The 25996-nt window shown below is 42.0% G+C and overlaps 2 protein-coding genes across 3 annotated transcripts in view; one reads left to right on the forward strand and one right to left on the reverse strand.

Moving 5' to 3' along the window:
• Positions 1–25996, reverse strand: part of lrba (LPS-responsive vesicle trafficking, beach and anchor containing) — a 211804-nt gene that overhangs the window by 59372 nt on the left and 126436 nt on the right. For both annotated transcript variants that reach the window (XM_063218225.1, XM_063218224.1), the window contains exons 39-43: positions 25821–25957; positions 4517–4634; positions 3954–4056; positions 2374–2489; positions 1180–1292 (exon numbers count right to left, since the gene is read on the reverse strand). In XM_063218225.1, coding sequence (XP_063074295.1) covers positions 1180–1292; positions 2374–2489; positions 3954–4056; positions 4517–4634; positions 25821–25957 — 587 coding nt within the window. The remainder of the gene's footprint in view (positions 1–1179; positions 1293–2373; positions 2490–3953; positions 4057–4516; positions 4635–25820; positions 25958–25996) is intronic.
• On the forward strand, positions 22429–25812 carry mab21l2 (mab-21-like 2). The gene has a single exon (XM_063218226.1). It carries the CDS (start codon positions 23176–23178, stop codon positions 24253–24255), a length of 1080 nt encoding a protein of 359 aa, XP_063074296.1. The 5' UTR covers positions 22429–23175; the 3' UTR covers positions 24256–25812.

A 25996-nucleotide genomic window follows, 5' to 3' on the forward strand; every position in this document is an offset into this window, starting at 1 on the left:
CCATATCAGTACAACCTTTAGACCTAAGGAATTGTTCTGGCTCCCTACCATTCAGAATATAAATAACGGAATTTCATTCATTTGGAGGACACATACTAGTCTCTAGCATGGTGTGGATGGTAAGACGATGGATACTTGTATTTTCAATGAGGATTTAAGCATGAAAGTTATACACAACATTAAGATTAAAAACAGCTTCTTTTTTTTTTAGCTTAACCTTCAGTCACGGAAACAGAACTAGTCAATATTCTCTGTCACCTAATCGGCAACGTTACATTAAAATACTTCTTGTATTTTGTTTCTGGCATATAGATATTAGGTGCCACATGTTAATCCCCACTGACTCCATGTTGCATAATGTAATGCCAATTAAGTCACCACTGCATACACACATTCTACTCAACCTTTCCAATAAATGCCTACTCTTTCAGGGTGAATCACACATCTACTGGCATAAGACACAAAGGAGGATGTTTTCAGGGCTAGGAGCAGCAGGTTTGTCAGTCTTACCACTCAAACACAAACGGCAAGCCACTCACAACCAAAAGGACACTAATTGGCTCCTTTGGGACATTGGTCAGCCAATCAGTGCGGGGGTGCAGAGCGATGTGGTGCAGAGAGAGAGAGAGAGAGAGAGAGAGAGAGAGAGAGAGAGAGAGAGAGAGAGAGAGAGAGAGAGAGAGAGAGAGAGAGAGAGAGAGCTCTGAACTACCTGATAAGCAAATTACAGGAGGTGGTAGAGAAGAAGAAAAAAGAAACCACGGAACGACAGTTGTTTCCAACAACGGCAGCTCACAGTGAGGAGTCATGCATTGCCATCGATTATGCAATTGCAATTTGGTATTGTTGAAACTGTGAGTGGAAGAAGTAGAACATAATTGAAAATGATAGACAAGTGGTTTTTCCAATCCCGTGCAAGGATTTTTGATGAAGCCACGCCTTCAAACAGTAAATCCATATGCCGATTGATCCAGATGAGTGTGTGTGGCAGAAGGTGGAATTATATTCAGATATTAGAGCCAAGTTACTTGGGCCATTCTAAAAAGTGCCTTTTCTATGGCAAATTTCGTTTTTTTAAAACACTGAATGTAATATCACACACATTTACCCATTCAAAAAAAGGTTGGCAATAACTTCATCAATGAGGAAAATGTTGATTGAAGAGCAATGTATTATTACCTTGGATAAATCTCTGAAGTTGCTAGGTAGTGTGAGATCCAACTCCTCAGACTCGTAGTTTGTGATGACCCAAGGAAAAACTGGATACTGGTTCAGATCATTGTATGTACGACCTTCAGAAGCACAAAAAGGTAATGAGATTTGCTCACACATGATCCTTTCACAATACTGATCAATGTTTGAGTTAAAAGGAAGTCCACCGTGTTTCCATAATAAAGTGTGTTCTTCTCTGACTTTCATCCCTACCTCTCTCGGCTTCATGCCTCTGACTGTCCGTCAGGCGTGCAGTGCCAATGTGTTACCTTGTAGCCTGGATCATCATTACAGTTAGAATCATTGAATGCCTGAAGTTAGAAGCACTGACGCATTGATCGTTTTATTCTCTCCCCCTCTTCCCCTCTCCTTCTCACTTCTGTCAATAGAACCAACGTGTGAGTGAAGATGATAAGGCGTCAAAATGCTTCAAGTGCTGCACCTTTGATTATTGTGCCAATTTCTTTATCTACATGGAACAACGGTTCTCAACATTTTTTGAACAGACGCCCCCTTGGCCTCATCACAAGCCTCCCAATGCCCCCTTAATATCACCATAAGCCTGACAATGCCCCCCTTAGCATTAAACAATTGAATGAACTACTGCTCCCCAATGGCAATAAAGCACCGCCCCCTCTCAGCTGTATCCTTCTCAAAACCCCACTAGAGCTCCCCAACACCCCCTGGGGGGCTGTACAGCCCCCATTGAGAAACACTAAGATAGAAGGTGGTCACTTTGAATTTTTGTAACTACAATTGGATGTTTAAGTAGTCATACAAGCCTATTTAAATAGGGAACAGCTCGGTCTCTTCTAACTTCGGGCATTCAATGGTTCTAAATGCAGTGATGAGGCTACAAGCTAACACATCGGTGCTGCACGCTTGACAACTCAAGTCAGAGAAGAACATACTTGCTTATGGAAATACTGTGGACAGTTTCGTTAACAACTACAGTTGCTATTCTGGAGCCTCATGTTGTATTAGGGTTTCCTCTTTATTTAAGAACAAAGCTATCAGTCTGTTCTATCTGTTCTTTTCTAGGAAATATTCATCCTGGTGTTCACTCAATCAAGAACATCTGAGGGATACATAGTGGTTACAGACAGTGATAGTAGTGAACCACATCAATCAAAATTGTCCCTGGAGGCATCGGGTACTTACCAGATATAGTGTTGAGGAACATGAGGTACTCAAAGTTGGAGATCTCCCTCCGTTGCCATCGCTGAGCCATGCTGGAGGCCTTATACAGCTGCTTTGGGGTGGCTAATGAGATACGCCTGGACAAGGAAAAAGAAAACTAGTATTTGTAGTTATTTGAATTAAGGGGAAATGTTCTGTAGACACATGGCTTGTTGACTATATCTGGTATATGTCAAACTGTATTGAAATTACATAAGGAATAGGCATCTAACAGACAAGATCTAGAGAAGTAGATTTCCTCATTAGGCAGTTAATGTCATATCTGAGATGGTGGATCTCCAGTTGTGATGTGAGGAACTGATCTATTCATCATCTAGCCATATGGGAACTCCTGCTGAATGCATAAACTGTTATCCCCTGCCCCCAACTAACAGCGCACAGGAAAAAAAAACAAATGACCCACAACGCAATTAAAACAAAACCAAATGAAGGTATTCATCACTGTCAGCCTGGGAGATTGGAGTCATTAAGCCTTGGTGAAGTTCACAGGGCTCTCTCATACTGGCTCTGGTCAAGTTTGAGGCAGAGTTGAACTGCACTACAGAAAAAAATACTGCTTGGTGTGACAAGTTGGGCAGGTGTTCTCAGACCTCAGAGTCTGTGGGTCATCTGTGCTGCTTCAGTTTTATGAAAGGCACCAGAAAGAGTGCATGCCATCATATCTACATCCTGGGACGAACAACGACTCCATAGGCCCCTGGGCCAGACAATAAGAAACCCCTGCCTCAAAGGGTGTTGCTAGTTGACAAACAGCTTCAGGGTTTTTAGGTCGATGTTAGAGACCATATGTTGGTGGGGGTTCAGGTCCCCTGACAAAATTTGAAAATACAGTTGGTAAAAGTGGGATTTTAATGGAATATGAGACAAGAAATATAGAGGCTTGGCCTTCAGGGCCCCCTTGATTGTTGGCCCTCTGGTCCTGGGTCCAGTAGTCCTGTGGAGCAAGCCATCCTTGTCAACATTAACCGTTTATCCTTTAAGCAATCTAAATGAATGTGCAATTTCTTGAAGGGATGACTAAAATAATGAACACAATGGCTGAAAAAGCCCTGTAGCAGTATTTCAGTATATACCATTAACTATTGATGGAAAAGGCAAACTCTCCATACTCTTGTTAGTCGCATGGTCTGGACAGGAGAAGTGAAACCTGCAGACCACGTGGCTGTAATCTGGAAGCTGTGGGGTTCCCCTGCCCTGAGGGCTGCCTCTCTAGAGCCCACTGTTTATGTCTACAGCAGTGAGACAAATAAATGAGTAGAATTGTGTTTGTGTGAAAGTAATTAGGCTGTGTTACACCATGAGAGAGAGAGAGAGGCAGAGAGGCAGAGAGAGAGAGAGAGAGAGAGAGAGAGAGAGAGAGAGAGAGAGAGAGAGAGAGAGAGAGAGAGAGAGAGAGCATCATCTCATCTACTTTATGTGGAACAAACAGTAAGTCCCAAAACAAAATATAAACAGAACTGAAACATTTTCTCACTACCTGCGTTTCATCGAATATACAGTATCTAAAGCAGGAATGAACAGGTCTGCACTGAAAGTCTTACCTTGTCTGGGGGAGGCCAAAGTTGGTGCCCACTCCCACACGGGGAAGGCAATGCACCACCTTCTTCACAGTGGCCACATCAGGGAAGTTGAACATAACCGCTGCTGCAAACAAACACAGTGAAACATGGCTATAGACCAGGAGTGCTTTTCTAGAAAGCGTAGTTGTTAGCCAGTTAGCAACTTGGGTAGTTGCCAATGGTAAATTGCATTGAAAACAACAAAGTAGCTAATGAAGTTAGCAACTATGGTTTCGAGAAATGGACCCCAGGCTGTTACTGACTGCAGCTGGTTGAGTCTTTGACATTTTTATGGATGGCAGCGAGTAGAAAATCTATCCCTGCCACACAGATGAATGCAAACGTCTGTGAATGTACACAACAGAGGGGTGGGGGCACACATATGCAATGCTTACAGTCTCTTTGTACATACTTTACAATGGGATATTTGCTTTCATGCTTCTTAACCCAATATTGTGAATTAGAAGTGATCTACTAACAGGAGTCAAACAGCAACTGGATGCCACTGTGTTGACAGCCACAGTCAAATGTGATCATGCTCTTACTTCGGTTGGCCATGAAGATCTCCAACGCCGTGTTCTGCAGGAGGTAGCGCCGAGAGAATATGGCACGGATCTCGGTGAACAGCCATTTCCCATGGAGCCCTTCAGTGTAGGCCAGAATCTACAACAGATCACAGCACACAGAGGAAGGTGAGGAGGGGAGAGTCAGCTTCATTTATCACTCAGAGCATGTTCTAGTTGCCGGCGGCAGGATTAATGTGACTTATTGATCAGCTCTCCGATAAAAAAGACATTCGTTTAAAGAGGAAATGAGCCTCATTCAGGTCCTCTGAGGGAGCAGGGCAGGGCTGTACTTCACTAAAAACTAATCAGTATTTGGAGTAGAAAAATAACAACTTCATATCTTGTGACACATCACATATACTTCAATATGACACAGCTTCAAGCAATAGAGACACATGAATGTATAAGGCACACAGCGATTTTGAGGTTCAAAAAAGACAGACATTCTACTGAAGACGAATCTGAATAGCAAGTGACTGGTGTCCTCTCCTGCATTCAGTTAAAAGTAGATGGCATTCTCTTCCAATATAAATCCCTGCTCAGCAGTGCAGGCATGAGGTTAAGTAGCATTTTGTCAGTTGACACTTAACAATAGAAAAAGGCAACAGCTTTCAGATGAGCTGGGGCTAATTTCTCAGTGGAGCCTCAGTTGTCAAAGTAACACATCCTGATGGCTGTCAGTGCTCCACGCACAGACTCCCTTGGCTCTTCTTTCATCTCGCATGCACAATGCCCCCACCCCCACCCACACTTTTGTGAGGTGCACTTGCTGGTGCTAGCTGGGAAGAAAATAAGAAGGCAGTAGTAGGCCCTCTGTCACAGGCAAAGGGGGTTGAAGTCAAATTAATCACAAACACACCGATGCACTCCCAGCCAACGCGCTAACCTTAAAAAAAATGCTCATTAGGGGTAGCAGAAAGGCACTGCCGCAGCTGTGGCCCTTTGGTTAAAGTACATTGGGATACTGCCTGGTCCGCCACCTCGCTTCAAAGTCTCTAGAGTTCAATTAATTGTGGATTAGGCAGTGGGTTGTCTGTCCAGGTAGCCAAGCTGCATCATCAAACAACTGACAGGACCCGACACGGACACAGACTTCTGCCAGTCGTAACAGAAACCCCATTCCCACATTATACAAATAGATATAGTGTACCAGTATGCCTGGGTTACATGTGAGACATAAAAGATTGGGCTGTGATGTCTGGCTGTGGGATGAATTCTTTCCATATCTTGGATGCTATCCATGCTTAGACCTACTTCATTTCAACATGCAGTTGTATTGCTCATACTACCTTTCACTTGTATAACCAAAGACACATCATTTTTTGTCCCAGATCTTGTCGAGCTAATGGGGGCATGGGTTTGTTTACGCATTGTTTGAAACATCTTAACATACTCCTAATATCATCCCAAACGTTACTGCTCGGTCAAGGTGTCTGATCCCATAACTTTTTTAATGATATTTTGTGGTGATATATTGCAAGCAAGCAGGCAACTCTATACACCGCTATTTCATTTGATTAATGCATTACCATCTTCATTTTTACCTTTCCATTTATATTGGCACTGTAGCACTTTCTTCAGGCTAGCCACTAATGTCTAATTGTCTGTTTGAGTGACTCATAAGATATTGTATGTGTTAAACATCAACTTTCACTAAAAAAACCCCGGTTTTACTCGCTCCTTTTAAAAAACAGACAGTCACCCCTAGCCACATACCGTACACATGATATACTTTCAAGTGATGCGTCACCTCCCCAGGCTGTGTTCCCCAATACATAAACAATGCAGAGCCAGGAGCGAATCAGGAAGAGCCTATACACTTAACGTTCAGGCGTTGTCCACTTTGTTGTCCACTTGGGTTTATGCCTGCCCATAGATGTGCTGTTTTTCTAAAAACATGTTGTGAGATTGTGATATGTGAGCTCAATGCTGCATAGCTCTACATTGTATATATATTGTATATGAATAACATTTTATGAAACGGACCACGCTACAGTAAATAGTCTCTGGGGGCACACAATGGATGACATACTGACCACATCAGCAAAAAGTGGATCATTAATCGTACCCTTTTGTTTGACTGAGAGGAGTGCGTATGTCAACGATGAATATCATAATTCTAAACAAACAAAAGGTAGATAGAACAACATAGAAGAGCAGTCCAAACCACTACAAAAAGATCATTATGGACCCAGCAATGCTGTCGAAAAGTAAGCAAACTTCACAGAAACTATCAGTCCATCGTATGTTTCAGCTACTTTAAACACAAAAAAACAAGAAATGCAAAAGACAGCCTGAAGTGTCAGTCAGTCCACATGAGAGTGTCCGAGGTCTCCATCCCTAGCGAGCTGCAGGCTTATTTGATCGTTATGGTCTTCACCACTGACATCATGAATACTGACAGAGAGGATGTTTGATGTCTCATTCCTGTTGGACAAATGAGTTGCACCTTCTCAATAACTATGAATTGTTCCGTGGCTTTTCCTTGCAGATGAAAAAACTAAAAGCACAAGGCAGATGGAATAAAATATCCTTATGGGCTAAAGCTTCACTCCACACATAACCCCTCATCACAGCAACGTCACCAGGAAAAATGGCCCTGGCAATGACATTATTGTCCAAGGTAGAGTTATGACAGGATCATACCCGTCCCCGCTCGGGCCTTCACCGTGATGGATTGGGAAGTGTGCAAGGGTGTGTGACAACGGGCATGAAGAAGTCAGCCTGCTGTGTCACACAGAGGGTCATGCTGGGGAACCTCAGCCAAGGGAACTAAGACAGGGCACACATCTGAGGCAAGAGACAAGTATGCTTCTTTGTAGTGAAAACAAGTTCAGTACAGTGATCGCATACAAAATCAGCAAAGGTTGCTTTTGTAGAGTAGAGTAGAGTAAGTAGAGTAACATTTATTGATCCCGAAGGAAATTCAGGTGTCTAGTAGCATACATACAAAAAAAAACGAACTTGATGACTAACTTGTGAAAAATATGACTGTGTGTGTGCGCGCAAATGTGCTTCTGTATTGGAGATGATCACAGACAGAGAGACCCTCCAGGAATTTGCCATGTTGCCACCAATTCCCTTGAATTCAGAATGGTGTTGCCATTTGAACCAACAACCACAAGCTTCCCGCAAATATAAAAACGTATTTCCACCTTTTATTTTCATGTTTACGGAATATTTGACCTTACATAGTTGCATAGAATGTAGCCATGAATGTCTTTTCTTCCTTCTGGCTGATGTGATGTGGATAATACACTTGTTTGTGGTGACATCCACGTCAGAGCAGAAGACAAGCCATTAAAAAATGTGCACTCGAGCGCACGCACACTTCATGTACAATACACTCATATGTAAGCACAAACATCTCTTAGCAAGCAATAGAGCTTTTGTCAGAGAATAGAGACAAGAAAAGTCCTGCTATAAGCATAAATACATTTGAACTAGGGCTGGGTATTGTAATGCTGTGACCATTACCATAGAAAAGTTGTGAACTCAGTTTAATTGCACAATGGGAGAATTTGCTGCTATTCATCACAACGTTCATTTCTTCCCACAATAATCACGAAAAATTAAAACCCCACATTTTATTGCATTTTCAAGAAATTCTCATGTTACATCAGGCTTTTCAGGCTGCAGAAATCTGTTTCAAAGGCCAGCGAAATCCTGGAGGGACTGGACAGATGCTTCCCTGTGGCCTGAAAGGCTGAACAAGCCCAGTGCTCTTACAAGGTGCAATAATAGAGCACACATATTTTACGCAGCATCACACTCACACTCACACTCTCTCTCTCACACACGCACGCATGCACACACACACACGTGCTTAAAAGTAGTAAAAAGAACACAATGACATTTTAACATTTGATGATGATTTGATGATGATAAGCCTGTTAATAAATTGCTAAGAAAGATATGGGAACAGATGTTTGTTGTGATTCTGACAGCAGTTATTTTATATCAACATAAACATCCTTTTGTTCAATTAAAAAAAATGAAAAATAAAGATTATAAGGTAAGGTGAAACAAACAAAGGTTAATGGTGTAAATGTATGGGCTTTGGAGAGAGAGAGAGAGAGAGAGAGAGAGAGAGAGAGAGAGAGAGAGAGAGAGAGAGAGAGAGAGAGAGAGAGAGAGAGAGATTGTCCATTTCTGAGTGATGTCATTTGTCTCTGTCGCAGCATAAAAGAACACTCTACTATGGTTAGACACCCCCTCCCTCCAAATCGCCACCCACTCACACAAACACACACCCGCATGCACACTTTCAACTTTCACACACTGAAATTTACCATTAAAAACTCAAACATAGAAAATAAATGTAGCTAGTGCTGACATAAAAAATATTCGGATAGAACTGCTAAAAGAGAAGCAAAAAAGGAAACAGCCCTTTCAATTCAGTGCATATGCTGGAAGATAAATGAGCTTTGGTTGCCATTCTCTACTGGCCAAGAGAATCCTTGTGTTCAGAGGCTGATAAGAGCAAGAGAGTGAAAGTGAGTGGGGTTGCGCATCACTTCTTTACTGGGAACCTCTACGATTCATTCAACATGCATATACAGTTAATTGAAGATGGAGAAGGTAGTTCGAAGTACTATCTAACCACAGGGTTCCGCAAAAGAGAGAGAAACGTCTGATAGGTGTGCTTGTTTAGGCAGTGGAGGTTGAATACACCCAGGCGTCTTGTGAGAGGAAAATGGGGTGATTGAAGTTCAATTTGTATGCTGTTATTAAGTGTTTCCGCATGGTTGAGAGAGTTAAAGGATAATGGATGAGGCTATTATTATTACCTTTTGGTCAGATGAAGTGTTGTGGGCGATAAGGTGATGAAATTAATGAGCAGGAGGAAGATGGGTGATCAATCAACATGACTACATGCCCTGAGCCAGTGGGAATATTATCGCAGAACTTAAAATTCATTGGCAAACAATAATTGTTGCGGGGGTGGTACTAGGAAGCTTTTCTGTTTGATATACCACACACACACACACACACACACACACACACACACACACACACACACACACACACACACACACACACACACACACACACACACACACACACACACACACACACACACACACACACACACACACACACACACACACACACACACACACACTTGCAATGGAGAAATGGGCCAAAGTCCCTACGAGGACATGTGCCAAGCTAGTTAACAACCAATCAAAGACCTTGGTGTCAGTTTTGTTTTGGAAAGGGTACCGTATTGACGATTTGTAATCAGTGGGATAATAATTTTGTTCTAGTGATTTTTGCTCTTTTTTTGTTTAAACTCTGAGTAGCATTTTTTTTTTTTACAACCCACAGTCAACTTATTGGACATCATCTCCATAGTGTATTTGATCATGAAGAGAGATGTCTAATAATCTCACCAATACCAAACTCACAAAATTTAGACGGAAAAAAGTAAACATGTATTTTTACAGGTTGTCATGCAGCCCACGGGAGGCAAATATGTAATATTATGTTGCATGGAAATCAATGTGTTAATTGGGGAAACATAGTCACCGTGCGGTTCACATGTCACAGTTCAGGATGGACGAGAATTTCTGTTTTCGGTGTGGTTTGTGCCATCCCTAATATATACATATAATTTGGAGGAAATGCACCAGTTGGCCCCTTAATGTCCATTGTCCAGTGTCTTGTTTCTGTTTGTGCGCTGTAGCCCATTTCAGCTTTGTTCAGGTCTAAGATCTTGTCCCTGACATCCTTTGACAGCTCGTTGGCCTTTCCCATGTTGGTGAGTTTGGAGTCTGAGTTTGACTGACTTATACGTTGTACTGATTTTACTGATTCAATGTATGTTTGTTATCATAATTTGTAAAATAGGCCCCTTCTTGAATTCATATAGAAATCATTGGAAATGATTTGTTATGCTATAAAACACCAACAAAAATGTCAAAAACGTGTCATCAGACCTTGAAGCAGGTGACTATTTACAGGTGTCTTTAATTCAGATGACAAGTTGATTGGTGTCTAGTAGTTGATAGTTGAAGTGTCTATCTGGTCTGTGGGACCAAAACTTAATGGTTGGTAGGGGATCAAATACTAATTTCCGTCAATGAAATATAGATACCTACCACCTACCATTAAAATGATTGACTGATCATGTCTTTATTAGTACCGGTACACAAACCAACAAAATCAGCAAGGTATCAAATAGCTTACTTATTACTCTCACTGTATGTATGTATTTATGTATGTATGTATGTATGTATGTATGTATGTATGTATGTATGTATGTATGTATGTATGTATGTATGTATGTATGTATGTATGTATGTATGTATGTATGTATGTATGTATGTATGTATGTATGTATGCCTGTATGTATGTATGCATGATAGATAGATAGATAGATAGATAGATAGATAGATAGATAGATAGATAGATAGATAGATAGAGAGAGAGAGAGAGAGAGAGAGAGATAGATAGATAGATAGATAGATAGATAGATAGATAGATAGATAGATAGATAGATAGATAGATAGATAGATAGATAGATAGATACAGTGAGCCCAATATGTATTTGATCCCTTACTGATTTTGTTGGTTTGCCTACTAAAAAGACATGATCAGTCAATAAATGTTATGATAATATGTATTCTAATATGGAGGGACAGAATATCAAAAAGAAAATCCAGAAATTAACTGAAGAGAATATATATTAATTTATTTCCATTTCATCGAGCAAAATAAGTATTTGATCCCCTGCCAACTGATTACAGTTCCGGGCCCACAGACCAGATGGGCACTTCCGATCAACTTGTCATCTGAATTAAAGACACCTGTACATACTAACATGCATAAAAGATACATTGAATTAGCAGAATCAGTCCATAGTATGAGTGAATCAGTCACACTCCAACCTCACCAGCATGGGAAAGACGAAAGAGTGGTTAAATGATATCAGGGACACGATTTTAGACCTGAACAAAGATTAAATGGGCTGCAAAGTCACAAGGAAGAGACTGGGTATTAATGACCCAGCTGTTGATGCATTTCTTCCAAAATGTGAGGAATACAAAATGACTATCCATCAGCCTGTCTGGGGTTCTATAGGAGATTTGACCTTTTGTAGGGATTTGATAATCATGAGAACAGAAAGAAATCACCCTAGAGCTGTACGGGATGAACTAGGCAATGATATCAAAGCTACTGGGACCAAAATCACGGAGAAAACTACTGGTAGCACTTAATGCCACAGAGGTTTAAAATCCTGTAGTGCACACATGGTACCTCTACTTCAGAAGGAACCTGTGCAGTCCCACTTGAGGTTTGCCAACGGACATCAGACTGGTTTAGGATATGATAAGGAGGTGCTGTAGTCAGATGAAACCAAAATCAAGCTGTTTGGCATTATCACAATTCAATGTGTTTTGAGAAAGAGTACTGCTGTCTATGATCCCAAGAACACCGTCCTCACCATCATGCATGAAAGTGGTATCATTATGGTTTGAGGGTGTTTGTCTGGCCAAGGCACAGGACAACTTCATATCGTCAACGAATGGATGGAGGGAGACATGTAATGTGCAATCCTGAGTGCAAACGTCCTTCCCTCCACCACTACACTGAAGGGTGGGCCATTTTTGGATCTCCCAACATGACAATAATACACAACATAGAGTCAAAGCAACGAAGGAGTGGCTCAATAAGAAGCATATTAAAGTCGTGAAGTGGCCTAGACAGTCTCCAAATATTAACCATATAGTAATTCTATGGAGAGAACTGAACCTCCCATTTGCCAAGCTACAGCCACAAACTATTAATGTTTTAGAGATAATGTGCAAAGAAAAATGGGCAAAAATATGTTCTACTATATGCACAAACATTGTCATCAACTAAAAGAAGCATCTGACCTCAGTGCTAGACAACTAGGGCTTTGCCACAAAGCACTTTATCCTCTTTAGCTAGAGGGGTCAAATACTTATTTGCCTAAATTAAATACAAATAAATTAAAATATATTATTTTAAGTTATTTTCTGGAATTTCTTTTTGATATTCTGTCTCTCCATGTTTGAATACATATTATCATAAATTTATAGACTGATCATGTCTTTATTAGTGGGCAAACCGGCAAAATCAGCAAGGGATCAAATACATATTGGACTCACTGTAGATAGATAGATAGATAGATAGATAGATAGATAGATAGATAGATAGATAGATAGATAGAATTGTGAATTGTGCAAAAAGTCAAATTGTGGGCATAAAAAAGACCCACTGAGTCAACACCAAATGTGACCTGATGTTTGAATTCACAGGGCCATCTGAACCCATGATCAGCCCACCTTGACGCTTAAGCATTGGCGCACATATAAAAAATGAGTTTCCCTCCAAAAACATGTCACCCTGTGATTTCATCAGACTAACAAGGAGGGGGATGGATCTGCCAGCTTACTGGAATCTGCACCAACCAGAGTCTTGTCTCATGACAAAGTCACTCTCCTGGGGCACGTTGAAGCCAATTAGAGCGGATTTACTGTTGTGCTGGAGTGATACCAAGAGAAGGCCACCACCAAAAAGAAGACATTAAGGCAGGTTTTCTCCACTTTGTCATATTTTGGAGAAGAAAAAACCCACAAGCACTGAAATAAAGTGACGAAGATATGGAAGGACTTGAATGGGTGGTGTTGATGATAACCAGTCATCTTCTGAAAAGAAAATAATGTGCCCAAACAGTGAGAGGCCCTGATCATTGGATCTGAAAAAAAAGAAACACAAGTTCTTCCTCTCTCACGCTACTGTACCATGAGGCACTCCTCAACCAAGAGGAATCACTCTAGAAGATGACGAGATGTTCTCGTCTTACTCCATCCATACATCTATTTAAACTACATGCCAAATGATCTACTACGACAGACATGCACAGTTATTCTATGCACTTGTGGCTGGGTAAATCCTTGGCTTATTGTGAACCACTGAGTTCTTGTGAAGTAAAACAAACTATGTGCAGTAGAGTCAACATACATGAGTGTTTGCTGAAGTGTGAACTGGACCAAGAAAATAAACAGGGCCATTTTGCATCTGCCGTTAAGAAAAGTTTTTCAGAGTCACTCATGGGTATTTACCAGAAACCTGGGACAGTTTTGTGGTTGGGGGACCTACTGAAGCAAAAAGGATTTCTTTGAAAAGGCCTCATTGCAAGCATTTAGTCTGAGTTTAGCTCTGATGGGGATTAAGTTTTTTGTTCCCTTCTGCCCTGTGTTTGCCAACTGGTTAGTCTTTTCCCTTTCTCCCCCTGCACTGATGCTTGCAGCTTAGCCTTTTAAAGGACAAACAAAAAAATGGAGAGGGTGAAAAGAGAACAGAGAAAGGGAAAGATCGTGTGTGGATTTAGAAAAATGCTGGCAAGCTCAAGAGGTTAATTGGAAGAGAAGTGAAGCCTTTAACGCATTGACACAGACATTTGGCCTCTCTGTTAGCAGACCAACACAAGACCAACAGGACTCACACAAGCCATTTCATGGCAGCCTAGTAGACAACTATTGTATTAGCATTACTCAAAGCCACACATGGAATTTTCTATCTCTATGAATTTGACAGTTGCTATTTGAGTTTAACATGACTTGTCTAGGGCGGCTAGAGGGAAAAAAACCCTACACAACAGGATTAACAGAGTTAAAGGTGAGGAAGTCTCCCTCTTGTCCCTTTCCAGCTTGAGTCCAAACTGAAACCTCTGGTATGAGCTTTGGGATGCTTTAACCCCAAGGGTCATGAAGGGCAGCCCTGGTCACCAAGGATAAAGGGAAAATAAAGGAAGGGATAAAGGTGACATAAGTGCAGAGAAGGGAAGCGTGAAATTAAATGGACATACACAAATCAGCCAACACACACATATACTCGCTCAAGGTCTTTCCATACCTTTATCTTCAAGAAGAGAACGACTGTTTTTATGGTCGGCATGGCAGTGAAATGCCTACAGTGATGCCTCGGAACTCATTTGACGCAGGGACTCAGGTGATCACATGTTCTGCTGTAGATTCAGAAGCTATGAGGTAAGTAAGAACATAACAGGTCGAAACACCTCAAGTGTTGACCCGAGTGAGAAACTTCCAACAATGTACACAGAATTTTAATAAGAGACAAATTTGGGGGCATTTTCGTGAAGGATATCACAAAAGTTTCCTCCTGTCTCTTCAGTTTGCATGAAAAGAAAAGGGGCCATGACTGTTCTGTACACAGTGAGAGGTGTGAAGAAAATTGATGTGACAGCCAAACTCTTTGGTTGCTTAGCAGATCTCAAGAGCCCAAAGCTTTGTCCACTCAGGCTAGCACAGTGAAACAGTGGCAAACTTCAGACAGGTTTACGGTCCAAACCAGCACTTGGCTCATTGGCTGAGCTTTTCTCTATGGTTAGGCTTTGGGCCCCTCACCACCCTCCTAGTAAGGCTGTAGTGAACCTCCCATAATCCTCCTTTTGTCCAGTCATTAATTGGATTGAGTGTGGGGGTGAGGGGAGGAGGGAAAGGAGGAATGTGGGTCCTATTTTTTAAGATTTGTGGTCTTAACAGAAATCTTCAACCTAAAGCAGCACTTGATGATCCTTGGTTATAATGTTTCTAGAAGCTGTGAGTCAGTACAGGACAGGGAAAATCTGACCATGCACCTGAGCTGACAACTGATACCATTGTGATAAACCATGACTATGGCTAAGGCTGCATACCTTCACTTCAAAAGTAACCAGTTTGTTGGTGGATACTAGTTTAGAAGGGTTGTGGTAATTCACTGTAAGACATTTAAACCCTTGATCAAATCATTCCACTGGCTTAAGGGTTTAGTCATCCAAGATTTACTTAGACTGGCAGTGGAAAAGCAAAAATGGTGGCCCATTTGAAGGTGTGTGCGTGCGCGTATATATATCACATTTCAAAGTCTTGTGGTTACAGCATGAACCTACATAGATTCACATACAGACCCTTTGACAGACCAACATGGACACAAACTCCAATAACTACATACAGGCTTGAGTTGTTCCCTAGCTATGTTCTGGTGTAAGAGTGCAACTTTTACACAAATGTAATTTGATGTTCCAAACCAGACAGAGATTTTCTATGTGTTGAGTCCATTTAGAGCTGCATGTATCAAAAGTTGATAACATAAGCCCTAATTAAGCATCCAACTGTTTCATGTTTGTGCAACAACTCTTTAACAAGTGGAGACATTTTGACAAAATCTGACACTATAAAAGGAATTGATCAGCTGATGGCATTCTTTTAATTTGAAGTGAAATTAATCAACCCCATCCATTTCTTCACCCTTAGCAGCTGCACCATGTGATGATACTGAGGGGCAAAACCGGTGGCACAAAGGTAAATGCATAGGGACTTCAAAACTATACCAGAAAAAAAAAACATTTGAGACTTATAGTAAGGATATTCTGTGGTACTCACTGTGCAACCCCATCATGACATCATAAGACTATGACAGTAAACACTCTTACACGAACTCGTTATGAAAGAGATGTTTGACTTGACTTGATTTATCAGGTTCATAGTGATATATCAGTCCCCTGAGATAGACAGGAGATGGTGTCTCACAGAGGAGTGTGGTGGTTATGACCCCATCACCCCGTAAATCTGATGATGGGCTTTGGCTTTTCACTTTGGTCTTCCCCCTTGACTTTGAAGGCCATATTATGACAGCCTCAGCATGCACCTCTGACTTCTATTACCAGGACTTCTCATCAGGTGACAGGATCACTGACCTCACCTTTCCAGAACGGGCCCATCTTTGGTGGGATATCTACAGTAGGGACAGGCAAGGAAGGCGCTGGCCTCAGCCAAATGGACCACTGCTACTGATGTGGTTAGAAAAGTGATTAGGAGAAGGAATCTAGTAGGGGTGGATTAAACACGTAAAATTCGGACAATATGTTGGTATGAAGCATGACTCAAACTTCTGAAATTCTGGTGATGGCGGAGGTCTGCGCTCTACGAGTGTTGTTTGTTCTGGTTTTTTTTGTGGTAATATCTACTGAGAGGAAACAGGCATGAACAAGCATAGACTTTCGGAGAGAGGTACTGAGAGGTGTGTGGAGGAAAGTGTGTGTTAGTGTGCGTATCAGTGACGTACAAATCATTATAATAAGGGCAAATCAAAGAAATGTTTAATGCATTTCAGGTGCAGCAATTACAGGAGAAGGGGATGAGAACAATGGGTCTCATCATTCAGCCAATATGTGCGCGTGTGATTTATCGACCCTCCCGAAATGTCCTCCATCAATAGTCTCAATTTGCCCTCTGTCTCCCTGTCTTTTAAGAGTTAACACCTATGTCACAAGGAAGAGGGGTTGTAAATATGACCAACTGAGAAGTCCTATGACTTCTCTTGTAAAGCTCATTGATAATGACATACCTGCTATGGCCAGCCGTTAGCAGTTCCACAAACTACTTAGAGCTAACTGAAAAATCAATAGGCCCTTCAGAGGGTCTGACACTGAGTGGCAGCTGCAGCCGAAGGTCGTCCCTAGCAGAAGGAGGTGGGGGGTTCACTGGACCAGTCTAGCAATTCACAACAACCACTCCGTGAAGTAAAGCTTTCTCTTTAGGTACGCGCCCCCCCTGGAGCTCCCCCATGTGATCCCCTCCTCTGCAATTAGCAGTGAGCCTGTACAACACAAGTCAAGATATAAATGATTCAACCAAGCAGTAACTAAGCAGAAATGCAACAAGATAAATGTAGGTCTGCCTAATAAATTATGTCATAGATGTTTACCCATCATTTAGAAAAGTGAAATAAGTCTACCCAGCAGTATTAAAACCTTATGATGTATACCACCAATGCCATTCCTAATGCCCTTTCAAAATGAAACGTGAATTTCAGCAGTGCAATCGTAGTAACACCATGCTAGTAAGGAAAAATATCCAGATTTAGAGTACTGTTGATGGTGCTTGGGGTAAAAGAAACACCCATCTGGTAGATGACCTCATCCAGTCTGCTTGGCAGATGCGGAAGGACCTGCCAAGCAATTAGTACCATGGGTTGATTTCTTTGGGGCCGTCTACCAAGCCAACTCGTGCTAGTCCTCAGGCATGGGAACATGAGTGAAGGAGAAAGGGGACCGCCAGACCTAGTGAGCTAAATGAGAGAGGCTGGGGAAACAGACTGACAGAAGTAAGGGCAGAGAGAACGAGTGAGATAATCTTAAGATGGTGCTGGATGTATGAGGGGGGCTGGATATATGCCATCGCAGCGACTCAGGTTTCCTCAGTGTGTGTGTGTGTGTGTGTGTGTGTGTGTGTGTGTGTGTGTGTGTGTGTGTGTGTGTGTGTGTGTGTGTGTGTGTGTGTGTGTGTGTGTGTGTGTGTAGGGTGGGATGTACGGTTGAGGAGAGCCAAAAGCCTAAAATGCACCTCTAACTGACATTGTCTCTCTTATCATTCCCAGTAAAGTACAAAGCTCACTAACTCAAGCCGACACAAACCAACAATAAAACTGTTGCAGATTTCTCTCTCTTTCTCTTGCAGTGGTCTTTCCTTAAAAATAGAGTCGACGTCTGAACTCAATTCCCTGCTCTCTGCACACCCCTGGAGGAGAGCAAGGGACCACATTTATTCTATGGTCACTGTTAGAATTCTCACTTATACTATTCCTTACTAGGGTTGTGTGCAATACCATGTAGCTGGGCAACCTGGAAAAAATAATGTAGTCATAACATGAACTGAGCCTACTTAAATCATGGTTGACATTATTAGTAATGACCAGACCATCTGTGGTTGTATTTTGTAAATTGTAAATTGTATTTATTGCTTCATTACAGAAAACCTGAGAGCAACACTCTTGAATAGCACAGAAGAAGTGGGTTAAGCCTGGCCTCTACTTCAAAATAGCAGTCTCTTGTGGCGTGTGTGCACCATATGCAGGTGATGTCTGAGAATTGCTTGTGTTTGTACAAAACACTACACAGCGTAGGTACATCTAGGAAGAAACAACTTTCGGCAATCATATGTAAAATGGGTGTGACATGCAAAGAAAATGTGTGTATATTTAAGATTCATTATGAGATCACATTTCATTGGAGATCAGGGAAAATGTGCTTCTGCCTCATGCTCACCTGGCTTTGGAAAAAAAAACCCACTTGTACAACAAAGCAATACCACAGACTTACGTCTCTGAACCTCTCAATCTTAATTACAATCTTTATTTCATATGCCGTATATGTTATATCCTTAGCTAGCACAACCACACTGTACTTTCTCGAGAAGACGTCAATAGTTGATCTCAACAATACATGTTGATTGATAAAAACACAGACAGGAGATTAAATGTAGAAATATCCTGCAGCAGAATTATTTGGATAGTTGGAGTACAAACATGCAAGGAGGGAGATGGAAGAACTTATCAGACATCATCCAGCTCTTTTGAAAGGATCATCTCAGAGTTGTCTGTCGTAGAGCTATTTCGCTTTGACCAGAGTTTTTTCCTTCTCCAGCTCACCATTCACTAAAAGAAGCACTTAACCATCACAGATAATGTGGAACAGTTTCTAAAAAGATGCACAAAGAAGGACAGCACTACCTCTGCTCTACCTCTACTCCACTACTTCTTGACATTTCATGAATGCTCACACCACCCAAACACAATTTCCTCATTCCCAAGCAACCCAAAAATAATTTCACATGACTTTAACACTTTGAAGTTTTGCACTGTATTAAAATGTTGTTATAGAGGGATCAAACAGGTGTCTGTCAAAATGTGCAGCGATGTGCTTTAACACCTAAGCCTCGGATAAGACACCATCATCATCTTAGAAAAATCACTCAGAGGAACAGAGTTGGGCAGTCATGGGTGAGCGGTTAGGGCGTCAGACTTGCATCCTAGAGGTTGCCGGTTCGACTCCCGACCCGCCAGGTTGGTGGGGGAGTAATCAACCAGTGCTCTCCCCCATCCTCCTCCATGACTGAGGTACCCTGAGCATGGTACCGTCCCACTGCACTGCTCCCCATGGGGCGCCACTGAGGGCTGCCCCCTTGCACGGGTGAGGCATAAATGCAATTTCGTTGTGTGCAGTGTGCAGTGTTCACTTGTGTGCTGTGGAGTGCTGTCACAATGACAATGGGAGTTGGAGTTTCCCAATGGGCTTTCACTTTTCACGCTTTCAGAGTTTGAAAAACTTATAATAGCCCAGGGCTTACTTTCTAGTTACAATGTTTACTCAATGTCTGCACTGGAAAGCCTGTAACATTTCCACAGCTATTAGCATTGTGCCTGTTGTTATTTTTCCAAAAGTTATGAAATGTGTCTGTGAAACAGCAGCTCACCTACGTCTTTGCCAGAAATACAAAGCCATGTATACACTCAAGGGAGACATTAGCCAGTGTCCGACTGCCTGGTGAAAATCTTTTGAAGATTACTGTTTATGTCGCAGAGACGCATATTACAATTTTGTTATGCAAGAGTCCCTAAGTGTGTACACACACATCTGCTCACACGTACACACACACGTACACACACACGTACACACACACTCACACACTGTTTTGAGGCATCTCTAGAGCAGTGTTTCGCAACCTTTTCTGTCTCACGTACCCCCTAAGCCTCTTAGTTGTGACATGAGTACCCCCTAATTAATTTTCTATATCATTTTCTCTGTCCTGATGTGGCTGCTCCATACATTTGTTAAAATAATAACACTTTTCCAAGTACCCCCTGCAGTGTGCTCGCGTACCCCTAGTGGTACACGTACCCCTGGTTGGGAAACACTGCTCTAGAGTATGAGAAGTTAGTGCTGACATTTGTGACATCCTCATCACGGTTACCTTTTGCAAGTGTGGATTGCCAGAAGATATTTGCAAAATTAAGTGACCAGGTAGGCCTATTAATTTTCAGCCTCCCAGGTTTTGATTGTAACCAATCTCAGATTTTAGTAAATAAAAAAAGAAGAAAGCACATGAACCTGGTGGTTTTACGGCTTCCTCAGTCCAGAATGATGCCGGGGAAAATAACAAAAATCACAAAAGTGGTATTTTTCCTGATTTAAAAAAACAAAACAATAAATCAAACAGCTTCACAAACCATGCGTGCATATATTTTCTTTCATGTTGGTTTCCCACAAAAGATTTTCCTATTCTGCTTGGAGATCCAATGTTTTCCTCCAAAAGCACCATGCATTATTATGTCAGCTAGATACATGGGAAGCATGGTCTAATTAATGGTATGCAATAAATTCAACACAGCCAGACAGGGATTTATCAATCTACCATTAATGCCAACATTCTATTTACCATTAGAGTAATTAAGCATTAGCCTAAATAGAGAGGAAATAACCACTATGCATGTTTGGCTGTGCGAGAAAGTAGGCTATACTCATACCTAACCTATGTATAGCCTACTCTTTCACCCTTTCTGGAGGTTTGAACGGGAAAGAAAGCCAAAAACTTCTAACACTGCAACTGAGTGTTTGAACAACAAGTCCTCCTCTGTTAAGCTCACTCTAGACGATATTCAGACTTGAAGTCCATTTAAAAGGCGAAGATTAAATGCGTGTGCTGTTGTCTCCTGAAAATACCGTATTCTAAAACGGGTCAAAATGTTTACAGCAACAACACAACAGATAGGAGCTGTAACATATCAACTTAAAACTCGGGGAGGTATACAGTGGGGAAAGTCATTGCATTTTATTGAACCCAGCTAAAAGAAACGAGAGTGAACTTTTGTATTGGAATACGATCACAACGTGCTTCCATAACTGCACTTTACGCAGTGTTTCCAGTGCTATCACTACAGGACAGGTCGCGTCCGGTTGTTGTTTTAGCACTTTAGGCGATGGAGAGCCCTTGAGGCGGACGGTGAAAGGTGCTTAACCCATCGAACACGAAGCGCGAGGTGATAAGGGTACCACAACCACAAGCATGTGCCTTACATTCACCCGGCGCGCTCAAATGTCCTCAAATGCCCACGAACATATTTTCGAGAGACAAAATGGACACAAAATCCAGACGGATAAAAATGAAGATGATCTTCAAATGAGTGTCATTTATTTAAGGGGGGTTAAAATAGTAATGTTTATTTCGCAATTATGCCGAGTTGATTGCGCCTAATCATGTAATTTGGGTTCCAGGTGAAATCTTCATCCAACGCTTAACGATTAACTTTCCCATTGCTCAATAATAGGCTAATATATTTATAGTAATTGCAATAAACTTATAAATGATAATAAATTACCGTCTCAAATACAGCTTCGTTTAGAAATACAAAGAAAGCAGAGGTAATTCAGACAAAACGTTTAGGGTAGCACAATATTTCATTTAATTAAGGCTTAATTTTATCCTCTTATCAGCTCAAGTTTGGAAGTCCAAAATGACATCGACAGCAATGGATTTAGCACTGTATGAGAGAGAGGCATATACCTACATTTCCCCCCCTCAATCTGTAGTGTTGCATCATATTGACACAAGTTCAGCCTTCACGTTTGTGCATGTTTGTTAACATGCACAAACGTAAAGTTGGCCTCAATGAACATCCATCACAGACACGCGCGCACGCGTGCACATGTGTGTGCGCGCACAGAAAACAAACGTGACTATTTAACAGCATCGATATGACACATCTACATCTGTTGCACATTGATGTGTTGATAACAGGCAACATTTAGGCGACGTTTATTAAATAGGCCTAGAGCCTGTCAGCCAACAACAAGAATGAAATAAAATGACTCACATTACGCGCTATGTAGGTACAATCAGGCTAACCCACAGTCATGATATTTTTAAGTAGCTTGGCCTACAAAATCTAATCAAACAACAGGTCTGGAAGAAACATATAAGAAACAAGCAATATAGTTTAATCCCACGCTGTCTTTTCGCGGCTCATTCTCCGAATGAGATAACCTACACTTATCATGTAAAGATTTAACAGACCTAAGCTTGCAGTAAATGCGGTGCCAAGCCTATAGATATTTTTAAAATAGTCAGTTGGCCAGGTAAAGGTCCGAAAAAGGTTGAGCTGTCAAGGTTTTAACCTGGCGGCATAGGCCTGGGCCTATATACAATTTAAACATGCTGTAGCCTAATATTGGCTCGGAACAGTTTGGGTGGCAGGTGAAAATTCTGATATTTGTTGCAAACGCGAATTGTTTATTCTAACCTGGCTGCTTCGTTGAGACTCTGGATGTTCCAGAGGATAGAAATCTCTTCAACCCACGGCCGACAGTCGGTGGGATTGTGATTGGTTGTTCACCCTGACAGCTCTGCCTTTGATTGCAAGATGGGAAGCCCGACCCCTTTCACTCTTGCAAGGGGACCATTCATAAACTAAACAGGTCCAGTGCTGTGCTGCTGAGTCTGGACATCTACGCGCAGAGGAAACGTTCAGGTTTCACAGCAAAAGAGGAGTAAAGAGACATGAGTGATCACAGCCAGTAGTCCATATTACAGCGTGCGCAACATCAGACGGACCTGATCCTCAGCTCGCTCTCTTCGCCTTGATTTGACATCACGCAGCATCTCTATCCGCTTCCTCTCCAAACTGACGTCCATCCGCCGAGCGCGCAAACTTCGCTCTCCTTTTTTTTCCACTGCTGAAAAGCGCCCTGCCTCTGGCTTAACCGGTAAGCATTGGATCCGTCAGCGTACTGCGAAACTCCGGTGTACAGCCCGGACCTCTGCCCCAACATGATAGCGACGCAGGCGAAGCTGGTTTATCAGCTGAACAAATACTACAACGAGAGATGCCAGACGCGCAAAGCAGCAATAGCCAAAACTATACGGGAGGTTTGCAAGGTTGTGTCGGACGTCCTGAAGGAGGTGGAGGTACAGGAACCTCGGTTCATAAGCTCCTTAAGTGAAATTGATGCACGCTATGAGGGCATGGAAGTCATCTCACCCAACGAATTTGAGGTGGTGCTTTACCTGAACCAAATGGGTGTCTTCAACTTTGTGGATGACGGTTCCCTGCCTGGCTGTGCCGTCTTAAAGCTCAGTGACGGCCGAAAGAGAAGCATGTCACTTTGGGTCGAGTTTATCACTGCATCTGGCTATCTATCGGCCCGTAAGATCCGCTCTCGGTTTCAGACTCTTGTGGCACAGGCCGTCGATAAATGCAGTTACCGTGACGTGGTCAAGATGGTGGCTGACACCAGCGAGGTCAAACTGCGCATCAGAGAAAGGTATGTGGTGCAGATAACGCCAGCATTCAAGTGCACGGGTATCTGGCCTAGAAGTGCGGCACAATGGCCCATGCCACACATCCCCTGGCCGGGTCCCAACAGAGTCGCCGAAGTGAAAGCTGAGGGATTCAATCTCCTCTCCAAGGAGTGCTACTCCTTAACTGGCAAACAGAGTTCGGCAGAGAGCGACGCCTGGGTCTTGCAGTTCAGTGAGGCCGAGAACAGGCTCTTGATGTCAGGGTGCAGGAAAAAGTGTCTGTCTGTTCTGAAGACACTCCGAGACCGACACCTAGAGCTGCCAGGCCAACCTCTTAACAACTACCACATGAAGACACTACTTCTGTATGAGTGTGAGAAGCACCCGAGAGAGACCGACTGGGATGAGTCCTGCCTCGGGGACCGACTAAACGGCATTCTGTTACAACTCATCTCTTGTTTGCAATGCCGCAGATGCCCCCATTACTTCTTACCAAATTTGGACCTCTTTCAGGGGAAGCCTCACTCAGCCCTCGAAGCAGCAGCTAAACAGACCTGGAGACTTGCAAGAGAAATCCTGACAAACGCAAAAAGTTTGGACAAACTGTGAAAGAAGAACACTTGTTTTGTCACGTGCGCAACTAAGAGACTGCGCTCAAATATGGAGACATGGCCATGCGATACGCGGTGTCAGACTATGTGAAAAACGAAACTAAAACACGCAAGATGACTTTCATACAGATGCATTGGGACATTGTCAGAGAAAAAAAATGAAGGTACATTTTAAGCTAAATGTAATAATTTCCTGTTGGTTGTTTAAATGTTTTCACAAAGTGAAGCTTTTTAATTTAAATATGCACAAAATCTTAATTCCATTAACATTAAGTGATAAATTGTTGCGTGCCGATTTCAACTTTTCATGATGTGGACTTTAAATTGAAATGTTAATAAAGTCAACAAAAAAAGTTGAAATAAATTTGAAACTTGGAATTGTTTTACTACTTGCACGCAGAGGAAGCAATCAGTGGCCAATGTAACTTCGACAGAAGGCTGGTCAGCTTCCGCCAAAAATGGTTGGCTATTGTGACATTTCACCATATTTTAGTGGTTGACACGACACTGTTGCAAATAAAACATATGCGATATATTTTCGAGATTTTAATATGAGTTTGAGTTGCTAAAATAGTGTGCCTTGCGCCCACAATGATGCCCCAGAATCTTACAAATAGACCTGTATTTGAAGTTTTACTATATGTTAGATTCCTGTTTTATATTTTACAAATGGAGAGTCGAGCATTATCGACAGATCTAATTAATAACTTTCACAATTAACTTAACAAAATGAATATCTCCAAATGTTTCAATGTATCCGCAAAGCTCAAGGTTAAATATAGGCTTAATAAAAAGTTTAGAAATGTATTATTATTACTATTACTGTCATAGTAGCTCATAATCACCGTCAATGCAATTATTATTATTTATTATTGTTGTTGCTGCTGTTGTTATTGTTGCAGGGCCGTAATATTTGAAAGACTGTACTAATGCTACAGTAATATGCAGTCACACCAACTCTTCCCAGTGGATGTCAGAATCTTGCTTTAACTTAAGATAAAATAATGAAATACGAATATATAATAATGAAAAAGAAAAGAATAAAAATACTAGTGAAACCTAATGTTCAATTGAATGTTCCAATACAGAATGCCATAGGGCAAGGCCTAACCTTGATGAGATGTTAGGCCTACATTGGTTATGCCGTCTTATTAAAATCAAAGCGCGCAGTGCATGAAACAGAGCCATAGGCAACCCAGACATTAGGTTTTCACCTAAATTAACAACCGAGCCAGCATAATATTTGCGAGAGCAGGACTCGAATACAATTGCCAGGACGTTATGACGGTCGATGTTAGCCACACCTGAAATAAGGCAATTTTAGGAATGTCTTTAAAAATCCTTTCTAGAAGTGGTTCACAGTCCTCATTTTCATTGGGTCAATAGGAAGAAGCCATGGCTGTTGAAAACGGTCAGTTCAGTCAACATTTAGGCCCCTATGTGGCATGGGAAGACACAGCAGCAACATTTTTCAAAAAGCTGTGCGCACGCAAAAATACACACGCGCGCGCACACACACGCACACTGCAGCGATGGATCAATGGGTTAGCCGCCCTCTCTTACCTTGGGATCGATTTTCTTAAAGCTCGGTTCTTCCTCATCCACCTCAAAGTACACTTCCGAAGCTGTGATGGACAGGGTTCCCTTCACCACAACGGCTGGCGCGACCAGCTGAGCCCCGGTGCTCAGGTTCACAGGGCCTGCAAGTGAGCTCAGATTAGACGTAAGTCTTTACACAC

The sequence above is a fragment of the Engraulis encrasicolus genome, chromosome 16 (genome assembly GCF_034702125.1).
Source record: "Engraulis encrasicolus isolate BLACKSEA-1 chromosome 16, IST_EnEncr_1.0, whole genome shotgun sequence".
Classification (NCBI taxonomy): domain Eukaryota; kingdom Metazoa; phylum Chordata; class Actinopteri; order Clupeiformes; family Engraulidae; genus Engraulis; species Engraulis encrasicolus.

Bases quoted from the DNA above. Each gene is read 5' to 3' on its own strand.
- mab21l2 (XM_063218226.1), top strand. From the start codon at position 23,176: ATGATAGCGACGCAGGCGAAGCTGGTTTATCAGCTGAACAAATACTAC.